General features: G+C 26.5%; 1 protein-coding gene across 1 annotated transcript; it reads right to left on the bottom strand.

Annotated features, from left to right (window-relative positions):
• Positions 1-948: 948 nt before the first annotated feature.
• LOC145849986 (uncharacterized) lies at positions 949-3847 on the bottom strand. Its single transcript, XM_082955118.1, has 2 exons — positions 1385-3847; positions 949-1280 (listed from the first exon to the last, which is right to left on the bottom strand). The coding sequence occupies exon 1, from the start codon at positions 3821-3823 to the stop codon at positions 1388-1390; it is 2436 nt and encodes an 811-aa protein (XP_082811244.1). The 5' UTR covers positions 3824-3847; the 3' UTR covers positions 949-1280; positions 1385-1387.
• Positions 3848-15169: the final 11322 nt, after the last annotated feature.

The following is a 15169-nucleotide window of genomic DNA, read 5'->3' as shown; positions in this document are numbered from 1 at the left end:
ATAAGCTTAAAAATATATGCCTCAAAAAACATTGTTAAGCTTCAACTTACATTTGGAACCTAAGATATCAAAAGACTAAAAACTAAGCTATGATACCATGTTCTTTACACAGGTGTATGATATACTTCAAATAAAAAAAAACTTTATGATAAATATGTTTCGTGCATGAAAAACATTGTTTAAATATACGTTTTGAAATACATGAGTTTACATTAGATTATAATAGTTTAAAAAAGTTTACTTATTATAATACTTATAAAGAAAAAAATGAGGCATTGCACTTTATTAGAAAACATTTGAAAACGCTACTAAAAGTACACCAGACCGTTTAAGTGCATAACTATCACGTTAAATAATTAGGTTTTTTATATAACTAAAAGTTTTTGTTTTTACAGAAGGCACCTACAAGAAGTACTTAAAATCAAAACTAGTTTATTTTATATTTGATGGAAAGCACAATAGGTAAAAGAAGTGGAAAGTCTAAATAATATAAAGTTAATTCAATAAAACTTCAAAATAAGAACCTGCATTTAAGAAAATAAGTTTTTCACATCAAATCAAAAAGATCAACCTAACCAAAAATATTATAAAATAAATTAAATAGCTCGTTTTTTAATAAAAAATGGAATAACTAATAAATTAATTACAATTTTAAAACTGATAAAAATAAACATTTTATAAATTAATAACATTTATACAGAAATTACTTATAAAACAACTTTTATAATAAGTCTTACCAAATAGAAAGTTTTATACATGTTATTTTTATACTAATTTTAACCAGTAATTATTTATAAATAGGTCTAGTCATACTTGAAGCATGACAAACATAAATCGTTACTAATAGTTCATTTAAACTTTTAAAAACTAATAGAAAAAAGGAACCGTTCAAGTTATTAGTAATAAAATATCAAGCCTTTAAAAAGTATTGTCTAAAAATATTGGCCAAAACTTACTTCACAAAGCTTAAATAAGCAAACTTGAAACAAATGTAATTTTTATTTTTGGGAAAACAATTTAACTCGATGACATTAAAACATTTAAGCTCTAAACTTTACATGCAAATATAAACACTAACTTTAAATATTCAAACACGTTACACATTTTTATCAGCAATTTATTTTGCACATAACATTATGATCACCAGTAAAACTATTTTTTAAGGAATTATAGTGAAACACCTATCATTGTGAATAATGCGGGTTTAGAAAAGGTATCATCCAAGCTTCCAAAGTACAATATTTGGATGAAAACGTTTTTGCTAGTGAGGAACGATTAATCTGTAAATATGAAACACTTTATCAAAGTTAAATGATTAGCTATGAAAAAGTATGTTATGGCTTTAATAAAAAACATTAAAATAAAAATAACAAAACTTATTTACCTTTTAATCAAACATATTTCCTAAGTTGAGCTGACCCTTCTTCTTGCCAACGACCACTTTTGCAAAGCCTGGCGGAGGGGGGCATTTTTTATTGGCACTGAAACCAGGAGGGGGTCCGAAGCCTGGCGGGGGGCCACTGCAGGTGTTCATGCTTCTGATGTTTGTTCTGTTGTTTGGAAGTTGGGTGAAACCAGGTGGGGGAGGTGCCACCACTCTAGTGACAGTGACTTTCTTAGCCTTTTTAGGCTTCAAACTTTTTGATGGGAAGAATGGCAAGTCAGTTGAGCTGCCCCCTAAAGATGGGAAATCTGCTGTGCTGTTTGATTTAAAGGAAGCATTTTTAGTGGAAAATGATGACGGTGCTTGGTTGGGCTTTTCTGAAATCATGCCCACGTTTGACTTAATTTTAGTATTGACACTGTCCTGAGAAATCAAGTCGCGGGACAGACTAGTGTAGCCTGCAGAACCAACTGGCTCATTTTCATCTTCAAAAGGCATTTTCTTGGTGGTTTTCTTCTTCTTTGTAGTGGTAATTTGTGCAGAGTTGTTCACTGCAGTAGTGTTCTTCAAAATGCTAAACTTGTTTGTTGAAGCAAGGCTAGAAAGTGATGGTTGATTTCCGAATTTGTTTGTTTTAGTTGAAGCTTTATTACCTTTCATCTTACTCCATTTATTATTAGACATCAAAGGGTTTGTTGCAGAGGTGTTTGAGGAAAGTGATGGAAAACTGGACTTGTTATTTACTAAACTTGGCTTTTTAGAAGCATTATTTATTGTCTGCTTCGTTTTTTTCACCTGTTGACTAACAGTAGGCTTAATAATCTTCTTAACTCCATTGCGTTTTGGTTGAGCTAAAGGATTTTTTGGCTTACTAGGTCCACCGCCCAACGAAGGGAAGTTTTCTTCACAGTTTATGTTTGTTGATGTTGAAGGTCCGCCATGCCAACCCGGAGTTATAATTGCAACAGGCTTAGCAGATTTGCCATTTTGTTCTAAAGTAGGAAAAAACTCTTGATTATCCATTTCTGGGGGCGGGGGTGTTGGTGGTAATTCAATTTGATTTCTTTCTGCCTGAAGTTGAGATTCTCTCAAAGCCTGCTGCAAATCAGCATCTTCAGAGCTGCGTTCAAACCCTCTGTCTGCATTATTCCTAAAACGTTTATTTCTTTCGAACTTGCGCCTGTTATGGCCACGCCCATTGTTTTGACTGGAAGTAGGTGGTTCAGGGAAGCTGAACTCAAGTTTAACATGCCGCTGTTGATTCTTTTCATGCTTACTCATGTTTGCCTTGTGATTTTGAAGGTTGTGAGCTTGCAAGTCCATTTTTGTGGCAAAAACATTAACAAACTTTTCATGCTTACATCCTTCTTCTTCACAAAGATAATGACTTTCTAAAAAGTGATCTCTTAACATTTCATAATCCCTATAATATGCGTTTTTGGTACCTTCATTTCCACTGGTTTGGTCAGCAAGTCTATCACAAATATGACAGTAAAAGTGATCTTTTCGGAGATGTTTGTACAAATGATCATTGTCATAGTAATGTATGTCACAGAACTGACACACTGGATGTCCATAATGAGAAGTGTTTTTTCCATCTCCTTTACGCTTATGTAAAGCCAGGTGCTTTCTGTCATAGTAAGTGTACTCACTGAAAAACTGCTTGTCGTGCTCCAGACACAAATCACAATAGAACAGCTCGTGTTGCTTCCTCATGTGAGTTCTTGTTTCTTCAATAGTTTTGTCAGCTGGCCTGTCAACACAAATTGGACACTTTGGAGCCAGCTTATCATAAAAACTATCCTTCAGTTCCCTTGAAGTGAAAAAGTACGAAGCATTTTTAAACTTTCTTTCTTGGAACAAATTTTCATTTATTAACTCAGAAAAGGGAAGCAGCTTGTCTGAAATTATAACCTTATCAAGTTTGATCCTACACCATGGACATGTATAGTCTTCAGCAAGCACACGCATTTTAATTGAACAATTTATGCACAACTTATGATCACACTGAGCAACAGCATAAACTTTAATTTCATCATCACAAATAATACATGCGTTACCAGTATCATCAGTATTATCATTTTCCTTGTCTTTTACATCTTTTTCAACTGCAGGTGGTGGTATCACATAACCTGGTCTTTCAAACGCTTCTGTAGTTTTATCTTTATTAAATCTAGATGTAACAGGTCTTCTTTGGTAGTTATTGTAATCATTCATTCCTCTGTTTCTTCTGCCCCGTCTACTGTCCCCATTGTTCTCCCTTCCTCTTCCAGCAGTAAAACTTCTACCATGATTATGACCACCTCTGTTGTTCAACTTCCCTCCTCTTTGCACACCATTTGACTTGCCACCTCTGCCTCTTTTATTTTTTTGATTACCTTTATAATCATTAGCTTGACGTTCACCAGACATATTGCTTCCAGAATTTTGGTTTGCCATTATAACTAAATACACAAAACAGTTCTAAATGTCTGTAATAAAATCAACATTAGTTTTGTAACCTTTATTTTATTTGTAGAAAAATGTTTATAAATAGGAGGAAATCTTAATAAATTTCATCAAGTAAACATTTCATAGTTGACTTGAGAGTTATAAAATTACTTTATGTCAAGCAAATACTAATTTTTCATTCAAAACTTTATTTTAGATAAAAAGAGCATAAACAATATAAAAACTTGATTAAGTTAGTTTAACAAGTCAAGTTTATTAGCTAATGTTTAAATTATACTTTCATTATAACCAACTAGTTATTTTAATAAGTACAGGATTTTAAAAATTTAAGTACATTTGACTTTGAAGACAAAAACGATTTGACTATTCTAACTAATACTTAAATTTAGCTAGAGTTTAACAAATTTTAAGGCAGACCTTAAAATGGTGAATGGTCTAGTACATGTACTAAAAATGAACTAGTAAAAAGTATCTTTTGTGAACATCAAATTTTTATGTTTAATCTAAAGTGAGCGTTAGTTGGTTTGGGTGTGGGAATTGGGTGTTCCTTGAAGGAAAGAACAGGGTCTCAAGTTTCACCTTGGAAAACTAAAACCAAGGAGATGAAAAATTAATTAATAAAAAAAGATTGAGGATGAGATGATAGATTAAAAAACTCAACTAAAAATACAATTTAACTAAAAACTAGCCTAGATCTAGAAAAAATATAAACTAGCTTAATTTTTTATAAATACCTAAAAGAGAAGCAACTATATATTGATATTTTAGTGGCATATTAAATAATACTTATACCAAGTATATATTTTAAGTTAGTAAACATAAATTTTAGTCTTTATGCTTAGAATACCTTAATCTCTCTTCTTATGATCTATGAACTGCATATAATAAGTCATTTTTAGCAAGAAATTTTTATGGAGTAAAATGTAAAGAAACAGTTCAGTACCTACAACTATTTTAAATGGTGAGCATAATAGATTACTAGGATAATATTTTTTGAATAAAAAATAAAACATTAAACTTCTTGTTTTTGTTACTACACAATATATTAAAACTAGTTTAGAATTACATAAAATGGCATTTGAAAACAAATTAAGTATTGAAATTATTTAAAATTTATCACTTTTAGTTAAAAGCTTACGTTCAAAGAAAACTAATTTCTATGCACCCCTGTACTCAGTACTTTTAAGTATACAATGATATTATTATTTATTATTAAAAGAACTATAGTTTAAGAAGTACATAAAAATTTAATCTAGTTTTTAGTTAGCAGCTAATAAGTAATATACTTTACTTACTACTGAACCTAATGTTTTACATATAATAAAAACAAGCTAGACATGATAAACAAAACAAGTTCAAATGAAACTCTGAATTAACATTTTAAATTAAGAAACAAAACTAAGAAACATAGCTTTACTTGTGGTTTTATGCAATAGCTTTTAAAAGTAGGAATTAATTTGAAATTTATAAATAAAAATTGACTACTCATGTGCACATTTTGATTTTTAGCATATTTTGTCTAAAAAAAAACATTATTTAACAATACAGCAGAGAGAAAAGAAGTAATCTATTTTTACCAAAGTTCATCATAAAACATATGGAAATATTCAAGCAAGTTACTTAAAAAATATCTAGTACAGTATTAACAGTATATACTCCTTTTTTTATAAATAGGTGTGTATGCTTGCTTGTTTCGTTAAGGAATTAATTAGGTATTTTTGAGTTATAGGCATTCGATTTGTCTATTTTAAAATTTAATTAAATCAAATGATATCAAGCTACAAAAAAACTATTACCTCTTTTTCAAAAAATATCTTGTTTAAAAAACAAACTAACTAACACCACATTTCTTCAAATTTACAGTGGTTTATATTGAAGTACATGTTTTTTTTCAATATAAAACTTGAAAATTAGACTTTAAAAAATAAAAACATATAACAAATATATAGAACTAGTAATGTAGAGCAGTGCTTCTGAGCCTTTTTCTAGTGGCGGAACCCTTTTCAAAAGTTCAACTTTTCCGCGGAACCCCTAATTTCAATTTTACATAAAATGTTAATTTAAATAAATGTTCTTTTTTAAATTTTGAAATGCTTTGAGGAACCCCTGAGAGGCGTCGCGGAACCCTATTTCAGAAGCATTGATGTAGAGAACATAAGTATTTTGACTTAAATAATTTACACACAACTGAGATTTTTTTTTAAATTAAGTCAAACACATCTTTTTAAATTGAAATGATTTTTTACTGATTATCTTCTATTACTTTTACTAACTACACAATACAAGTAATTACTCTTAATTAGATTTATTTTATATAATTGACACCAAGAATGTTTTACAAATAATTTTTTTTTCTGTAAATATTTCTTATGCTGTACTATTTTAATTGGTAGTGAACAATTTGTAAAATACTTTATATTACTGTAATTCATAGTTGTTTTAGAAATATTTCTCTAGTTGTAAGTACTGGGAGAAACAAAATTTTGGTATGTTGATATTAGGTGAGACATCTAACAGTAACAAGTTGAATAATTAAGGCAGAAAAACTGTCTTTTTACAAATTTTAACATGAAAACTTGTTTGAATTTGGATTCAGAGTAAAAAAACCAGTCTGAGTGACCAAAAAACAGTCTAAATTAATAAGAAAGTTTAAAAAAAGCAGTAAGAACAAAAAAAAAAACTGCAAATCAAGCTAAACTACTATGAAATTATAAAACTAGCGAAATTATATTTTATGAAGGGAAAAAAAAACTTATATGGACTAACCTAAGATTTAGAACTACTTTCATTGATTAAAAACCTTAAGATCAAGAAGTTGAAATAATTGTTAAAACAAGCTAAAGTTTTTCAAAAAAATTCTAGCAGGAGTTTTTAATTTTAATATAACTAACTTGAGTTATATTGAGTGTGTGGTAACCCTGTAAAAGCTAAAATTAAAAATATTAATCAGTTCAGAGTTGCCACTCCTTTAAGCAAAAAAGAAAGCTAGCCTGAGTTACATCAATTCAGCCTTAGTTTACTGCAAAATAAAAAATGTAGTATAAGAAGGGTTTTTCTAATCACTGTTGATTACCTTAAGATATTTTATAAAAACAAACCCTTCATATTTAACACAAAAATAAATAATTTTTAATAAAATAAGGCTTTTTTTAAACTGTTATTCTTAGCTCTTTTAGCTACAACTGATTTAACAGAGTGCATTCTTTCTATTAAAGACATTTTTTTTAACATTTTGATGCAATATTGTACTATACAGGGTTCCATATAAAATGAAATCCTGTTTTTTTATACTAACTTTCTGCTCTACTATCTTTTCCAAAGCAATATTTATAAACTTCTCAGAGTTAAAAATATTTATTAAGTAACATTAAATGCCTTTTTATACATTTTAAAACTTTCAACTATATTTACTTTTATAAAAACTTGTACTTTATCTTGTACACTAATTTGTTGTATTTAATCAATACTTTATTATAAAACAAATTAATTTTATAATACAACATTGTGCATATATTTTAAATTGGTCTAAGACTAAGCAACAAAAGTAAAATACAGGAAAGTAAGATCCCTGATCACAGCATAGTACTTTGTTTTTTATATTTTACATTAATTAGTTCTAAAATATTTTAAATACTTTTAATTATTTTTGTTATATGTGAAGGGTACTGGCTTATGTTGGAATACTAGTGTTTAATAAATCAGTTTACCGGTAATATAAGTACTAATTTGACATCTACTTCAACAACTCTTTTAATAGAAAATTTTATAACTAGATACATAATACTTAAAGAAATAACTCATTTTTTATAATTTTTTTAAGTTATCAGTGATTAATTTTAAAAGTTCTGTATTGGATAAAAATATTTTGATATTTTTAGTGTATGTATCAACAAAAACTTTTCTATCTGCTGTACCTGTATTTATTAAAATTTACAGTATAATTTTCTGTTGTTAAAGAAAGCACAAATTCAGTCTAAAATCACACAATATAACTTCATATTGTTACAATTATATCTATCATTTGTTAATTGATCTGATATTAGGGAAAAAAATAGTACATAATTACATAACTCTTCACTGAAACTTTTGTTAAATAGCCTTAAATTCTGCGCAATGTTTATCAGGTAATTGTTAAACAACTTTCAGCTAAAAACTCTAAGGTCATATTTTATATTGGAGTTGTTTTTAGAAAATTGAAAATAGCCTCTTAAAAAACTGTTTTAATTCAGCTAAAATTTACACAGGTATTTTTGTGATATTTGCCAAACAAAAATAAGCTTTCTATCTGGGACCTCAAAGGTCTTATTTTTATAAGCACCCTAATATACACCACATATTTTTTTCTTTCATTAGGATTTACTTTATAGTCTTTCTATCCATAAGGACTTACAGGCCATACCTTTTTTCTTTAAACTTATCTTGGAGGCCGTGAGCTGTAAAGGGGCTACAGAGGCGGACATGAGGTCATAATTTGAAACTTACGTTAGACATTCTGGAGTTGATGTAGAAGAGCAAAAAAAAGGTCATAGGTGTTTTAATAGTAATTTTGAAACTTACACTAGATATTCTGGGGTTGAGGGGCCATAGCTTTTTTAATTTCTTTAAGGGGGGTCTTTTGAAAAAAAAAATTGAAAACCCTGTACTAGAGTGTGACATTCTAATTTAAAACAAACAACGATTATTCAGTTGGCATAGCAAAATTAGCATTTGTTAATACTAATTGAAAATATATGGGTAAATTTAAAATTGGTATTTGATAAGAGATATTTTTCAGTAAAAAAAATACTAAATAAAAATAAACTTCAGGCAGCATTATTAATAGAGAAATTGAAATGTAAATGTTGCAGTTCTTATAAAATTAAAATAAAAAGTAAAGAGTATATAAGATAGTTATAACCAACTCAGGCATTATTTTTAGAGTACAGTTTTAAAGCTTAATTGCAATTATATGCTTGCATAATTTATAATTATGTCTATAAAACATACTTTTTAAGAAGCATTAAAAAAATTGACATAGAAAGTTAAAAAAAAAATATATGAATAAATTGGAGTAAAAAGGTTTATTTATTAAAGTTTCTATAAAGAATCATACTATTAATTGAATAATAAAACAATTAGATAAGAGACTTTAACTTTAGTACTAAAAATAAGTTTTTATAGTATAGCTAGTTAAAAAGCAAAAAAAAAAAACTTTATAGTTATAATTTAAAAAAAAAAATTACCAAAATTGAAAAGTAGAATGTAAACTAAATAAATAAAATGTAATATTGTAAACTGAATAAATAAAACTAATAAATTCTAACAAAAAATTCACATGAGTTTATCATGAAAGATAACCAAAATAGTCTGAGTTATTCAAAAAACACAAAAAAGTTCTAATTAGCTTAATTGTAGGACAACCCTTGTAATAAAATTTAAGTATGCCAACAAAAAATCTTAATTCACTTTATAACATTTCTAAATACTTTTGGTAAACTACTGTTATTTATTACAAATAAAAACCTAAAAGTTTTCAAAAACTTTACTTTAAATTAAAAGTTATCAAAAAATAACTATATTAAAAATATATTATAAAACAAACCTACTTAACAACAACAAAGAAAAAAACTTAGCTAAAAGTCTTATTAATTTTTCAAGTATTTCATTTTTACACTAACATTTTTTTAATTTTCACAGAACCTTTTATAAGCTATCTATTTAACTAATACTTGCAAAAAAAAGTATTTCTATTAGCAAAAAATAAACAATTTATTTAATTAACATAAAAAGTTTAATTTGCTAACATAGTATTAGTTAATAATATTTAAACATAATAATTGATACTTTTCATTCTAAGTTAAAAATAAAATGTTTAAGTTTATTGTAATAAAATGACCTAACACAATTATCATATTACTTATAACCAATTAGTACAGAAACTACAAAAAACTGTTTATAATTTAATAAGCTTCTAAAAATAAAACACTTAATTAATAAAAAGTTATGTTCAAGTTAATAACTTAACTTGAAAAAATATCAAAAAAAATATAGATAAAAATATAGAAAATGATATGAATTTAAAAATAACAAGCTTCAACAACTTTGTTACATTTAAATTTTATATTAACAGTTTATGTTACCATCATATAACTTAATTTCAGAAATTTGAAGTTAAACTACCCATATTTTGTTTAAGTCAATCTAGCTGCAAGTAGCAAACTTGAACTTAAAATTTACATCAAGGCTTTAATGAAATTAAAAAAAAAATTCAAAAAGCTCAAAAAAACCTATTCTGAATGTTTGATACCCCTATCAAAGGAGTATACAGTAAAAGAAATTTATTACGATGTTTTAATGTATGAGTCATTAATATAAGTAATTGTATAAGTAATACTATAAAAGAATACAGAATTATAAAAAAAACATAACAATGATTTAATTGTCAACTGCAATTTTATCTAATACTTCTTTATTATTTTTTTATAGATAATTAATGATTTATCTTTTTATAAATATACTAAACTCTTTTAGATATTATCATAATACCTACACTTCTATTCAAAAAACTTAGTTACTTTCTTTCTGCTCAGATAAATTCCAGTCAAAGTAGTCATTGTTTGTCTTAGTCAAAATCAATTCAATACTTTATTAAACCTGATCAATAAATTTAAACTTATTTTAACATATAAAACTATATTTTAGGAGATACAGTTAATAATATTTAGAATGCACTATTCTATCAAACATAAAATCAACTTTTAAATTGAATAATTCAATTATCTATAAAGACTGTAAAAGAAAAGATACTCTAGGGCTACTTTAAATGTGCTTTTTTTAGAGTTGCTACTCATTTTTTCAAAATTTTTTCCAGGTTTTCAAATTTTCTTCCAGATTTTTAAACTTACACATTTTTAGGTCTACTTTTTGTTTGAGGCCATAGGGGTTCCAACACTTTTTTATATAAAAATTAGCTTTGGCTTTTATATGAAAGCTTAAACAAAATACAAACTCTAAGCCAGTTTTTATAGAACTCAAAATATCATTTAATTTTGAGATATTTTATTTTTTATAAAGTTTTGATACAAACGTATGGACAGCAAATTTTTTGGGGATCCATTTTTTGGAAATTTCAAAAATTACTAAAAACCTATCTCCTCCTTAATTTTTCAAGCAATCTTCTTTAAATTTTCAGGAAATGTTTCTTATATTAAAAAAAAATAAATTTTAATGATACAAAAAAATAAAAATTTTATGTAAAAATTATTAAAAAAAACTTTTTTTTTCAAAAAAAATAATTTCAAAGTCCTAAGTAAAATTTTTTTAAGTACCATCTTATTGCAAGACAAACATTTTTTTTCATTATAAACTTTATTAAACATTTTAAGTGCTTTCAGAATTTACAAACTCCCTTATCAAAATGCTATACACTAACTACTTAACTAAACATAAAATAAATAGAGTGAAACTAAATCATTTGCAAAAAACATAAACAATTAAAATGACAAGTAATTAACAAAAATGGATTTTTTATACACAATTAATACAAAATGGATTATTAAAATATATGAATAGTTACTCTTGGTCCTTTATCAGGACCAAGCTGATTATTTAAATTTGGTTGAAGTTTTTTAACTAGTAGAGCTTCTGAAGATAATAAATCATTATACAAACTGCAAGTTTTAGTTATTTCAAAACAATTGTAAATTTTTTTACAATTAGTACAAAATACACAATTTTCAATATTTTTAAATACCGCACTGTTAGTTGGAGTCACATGTTCTTTAATTCTTACGAGTTTATTATTAAATTTTTTTGTTATTGTATAAAGATTAGCCTGTAAAAGTTTGAAGAAGATTGCTTAAAAATGTAGGATTTTTTTTGCTGTTTTAGTTTTTCCTGCCCATAGGGAACCTATTATGCGGCCCAACATTGACTGGTCATATCTCAAAAAATAATTCAAAATTTTTAAAACAACAAAAAGCATCTTGAAGCCTAGAAATAACTCTATAAAATAAGATCAACTTGTAAAAAAATGGCTTACCCCCCTCCTATGGCCTTAAAGATAAGTTTAAGTTAAGAAACTGTGTTGAATAGTATAAAAACATTGAAAAGATACTGAAAACCTACTTTAAATATGATTTTAATAAAAAATATTTTTGATGATGACAATTTTTTTATTTATATGATATATTTTTTGAGTCAAATTGAAATTTTACTACTGAACATGTGAAAATTGTTCAAATTCCAGGATTTTTTAGTGATTTTTGTTCAAAACTTCAGGTTTAACCAGGATTTTTTCAAAATTTCTCAAATTCCAGGTTTTTTTGCCTAAATTGTCAAATTCCAGCTTTTCCAGGTAAAGTGGCAACCCTGTTTTTTTAATGTGTCATTAATTTTTGATTATAAAATTAATTATCTATATGAGAGATTTTTTGAGTCAAATCAAGACTTTACTTATTTTTTAGTGATTTTTGTTCAAAATTCCAGGTTTTTCCTTTTTTTTTTTCAATTTTCTCAAGTTCAAGGTTTTGAGCAACCCTGTTAATTTACAATTCACTTTCCTTGACAGTTAAACAGGTTTTTTTCAGAAACTTTTGTTTATTTTAAGAACTGGTGAGTTCTTTCAGAAAAAATTAGTTTACAAAATTAAAACTTTCCAAATAAAAAGATTAATAGCAAGAACTTTAAAAAATACCACTAATCAAATTAAATTGATAATAATATCAAACAAAAACAATAAACTTTAATAAAAAATTTAAAGTCATAACTTTCTGAGTTAGGCTAAGTTTATGAATATATTCAAAATAAAACTCTTATGAGCCAAAACTGAAATTTAACACTGTAAATCATAAACAAGCCTGGGGTTTGAGAAAGTATCCAAAAAACCATAGTTTTGCAAAAATAATCAATAAAGCTTCAGTTTTCTTAAAACTTTAAACTAGCATAAGTGTGTGGCAACCACAAAGGGTAGTGTGTAATGTACTCTCAAATCTTTGTTTCTTATACCTTAAAAGTTTTTTTTTGAAATTTCTAAAGCAAATAGTAGTTTAGTGTTATTAATGTAGAATATGTGTTAGATTAAATTTAAAAGAGAAGATTAACTACCTTATGGTATCAATTAAAACTAAGTCAAAATTTAGTTATTATGGGTACTATGATCTATCATTATAAATGCTCTTGCAACTAAGGTAGTATTTGCAAAAACATAGCACTTAAATAATTAATAACTTAGAATAATTTTTGGTTATCGCATCAGCCATGGGTTTTAATCTTGCAAAGTTAAGGGCATAGGGGGGTAAACACACTTTTTTGGTTTTTGATCTTATTTTATATAGTTTTTACTAAGCTACAAAATGCTTTTTAAAGATTTAAAAAAATCAAAATAGTTTTTAAGATATAGCCGGTCAAAGTGGGAGCCAACAATACATTAATAAGGCGCAAATTAAAATGGCAAAAATAGACTATTTCACTAAAAATCTATCTCCTCCTACGTTTTTTGAGATAACTACCTCAAATTTTCAGGAAATTTTCCTTGCAGTATTTAGGAAATTCTTGTGAAATGCAAGGAACATTTCCTGAAAATTTGAGGCAGTTATCTAAAAAACGTAGGAGGAGATAGATTTTTTGTGATTTCTAGTTATTAGCCATTTTAGTTTGCGCCTCCCAATAGGAACCTATTATTGCCTCCGATTTTGACCACCTAGATCTCAAAAATTATTTTGAACTTTCAAATCTGTAAAAAGCATCTTGTAGCTTAGTAAAAACTATATTTAACAAGATCAAAAACCAAAAAAGGGTGTTTTCCCCCCCTATGCCCTTAAACTTGGGGAGTTTTTAAAGCCCTTATTACAACCCCTACTCCATGAGGCCACACAATGAATCAAGATGAACTATATATATTTAACTAAACCATTATTTTTACTGTCTAAAATAATAAACACAGTCTTTATTGTAAAATAAAAAATACAAACAACAGAATTAGGTAGCGTATAACTACCATTACATTTAAAATACTTATTGTTTTTAGTTTTTTAGCATGTTATAACATAAAATGAATGCTTTTAAACTAAAAAATGAAATATAAAAATGTTAACTTACTTATTTTAAGCATTTCTTCAACATTTCTTTCTCATAAAATATTTTTTGTTATAATCAACTTTATATAAAAAAAAAAAAACTTGCTATATTAAATACTTTTTATTTTATTTACTTTTAAAAATAGAGCTTTATTTAGCTTTATGTGAACCATGTTTTACACTAAATGATTCACAACATTTTCTTTGCTCACATATAAATTCTGAAACAGAATACTGCATGTTAAAACAAATTTTTTGTATAAAACTTTATAGTTTACTGTGGTTAGGTAATATCACTTACTTACAGTTATATTTTCATAGAACATATTATTTTCTATCAACTTTTTTCAAATATTGCATAACACCATGCTTCTGAAGTTTCACCCTAATGAGAAATAAGGCTTAAAATAATCTATGTATGGCTGTGAAATCTGGTAGTTGATAGTTTTGGCCTAAAAGTTTTAATTGCAGTTTTAAAAGGTGAAACTTAAATAACTTTATTGAAATTTGTGTTGTAGTATTTTGATAAAAAAAAAATAGACTGTAACGTCGACTGATTGTAATCTAAAAATAAAGTTTCAATAAAAATAACATAAGAACTTTGCTTAATAAATTCTATAAAGTTTGAAATCAAAAAAAAAAAAACATTTCTTATTAAACAGTGTGTTAAATCAACTAATACTTAATCTACTACTGTTAAAAAAGCGCTCAAAACATTTGGTCCTAGGACCTGGTGCACGAAATAACCTTTCGGTTATCAAGTCGTACACCACGGATACCTTTAACGTCTTGTCCAGGACAAATCTATTTTATTGTAGTTTCTACAAATTCTTATCACAAGTAAAAAAAATTGTTTATATTTTTATTTGTAGTAGAGTCAAGTAAGTCTAACTTGAAGCCGCTATCATAGTTTATGTTTGAAAAACAAAAGTTAAATACTCATAAAACTTGTAGTCTATTTATGTTGAAAGTAGTTGAGGTGTGTAAAGTATAATCGTTTAAAAAAAAAGATAGTTAAAGTATAGTCATAAGTTTTAGCATAAATGTTTAGTATCTAACAAAAACTACAATTTATTTAAAGTATTTGTTGAAAAAAGATTACAAATGTTCTTGTTAAAACAGCATTGCATGAGCATTTTCTATTCTACTTCGTTTTTATTATCATTTATAAATAGAAACTCAGTGATATAATACCTTATTAATTTAAGATATTAGTATTACATACTATTACTAAATAACTATAAATGTTTTAAATTAAACAACTTAAAAAAAACAAGTT

This window comes from Thalia democratica, chromosome 1, assembly GCF_965202585.1.
Source record: "Thalia democratica chromosome 1, ktThaDemo2.hap1.1, whole genome shotgun sequence".
Lineage (NCBI taxonomy): Eukaryota > Metazoa > Chordata > Thaliacea > Salpida > Salpidae > Thalia > Thalia democratica.
The sequence above is the reverse complement of the archived record's forward strand: the minus strand, read 5'-3'. Positions and strand labels throughout refer to the sequence as shown.

Coding starts and splice junctions, on each gene's coding strand:
- LOC145849986 (XM_082955118.1), bottom strand. CDS start 3,823: ATGGCAAACCAAAATTCTGGAAGCAATATGTCTGGTGAACGTCAAGCT.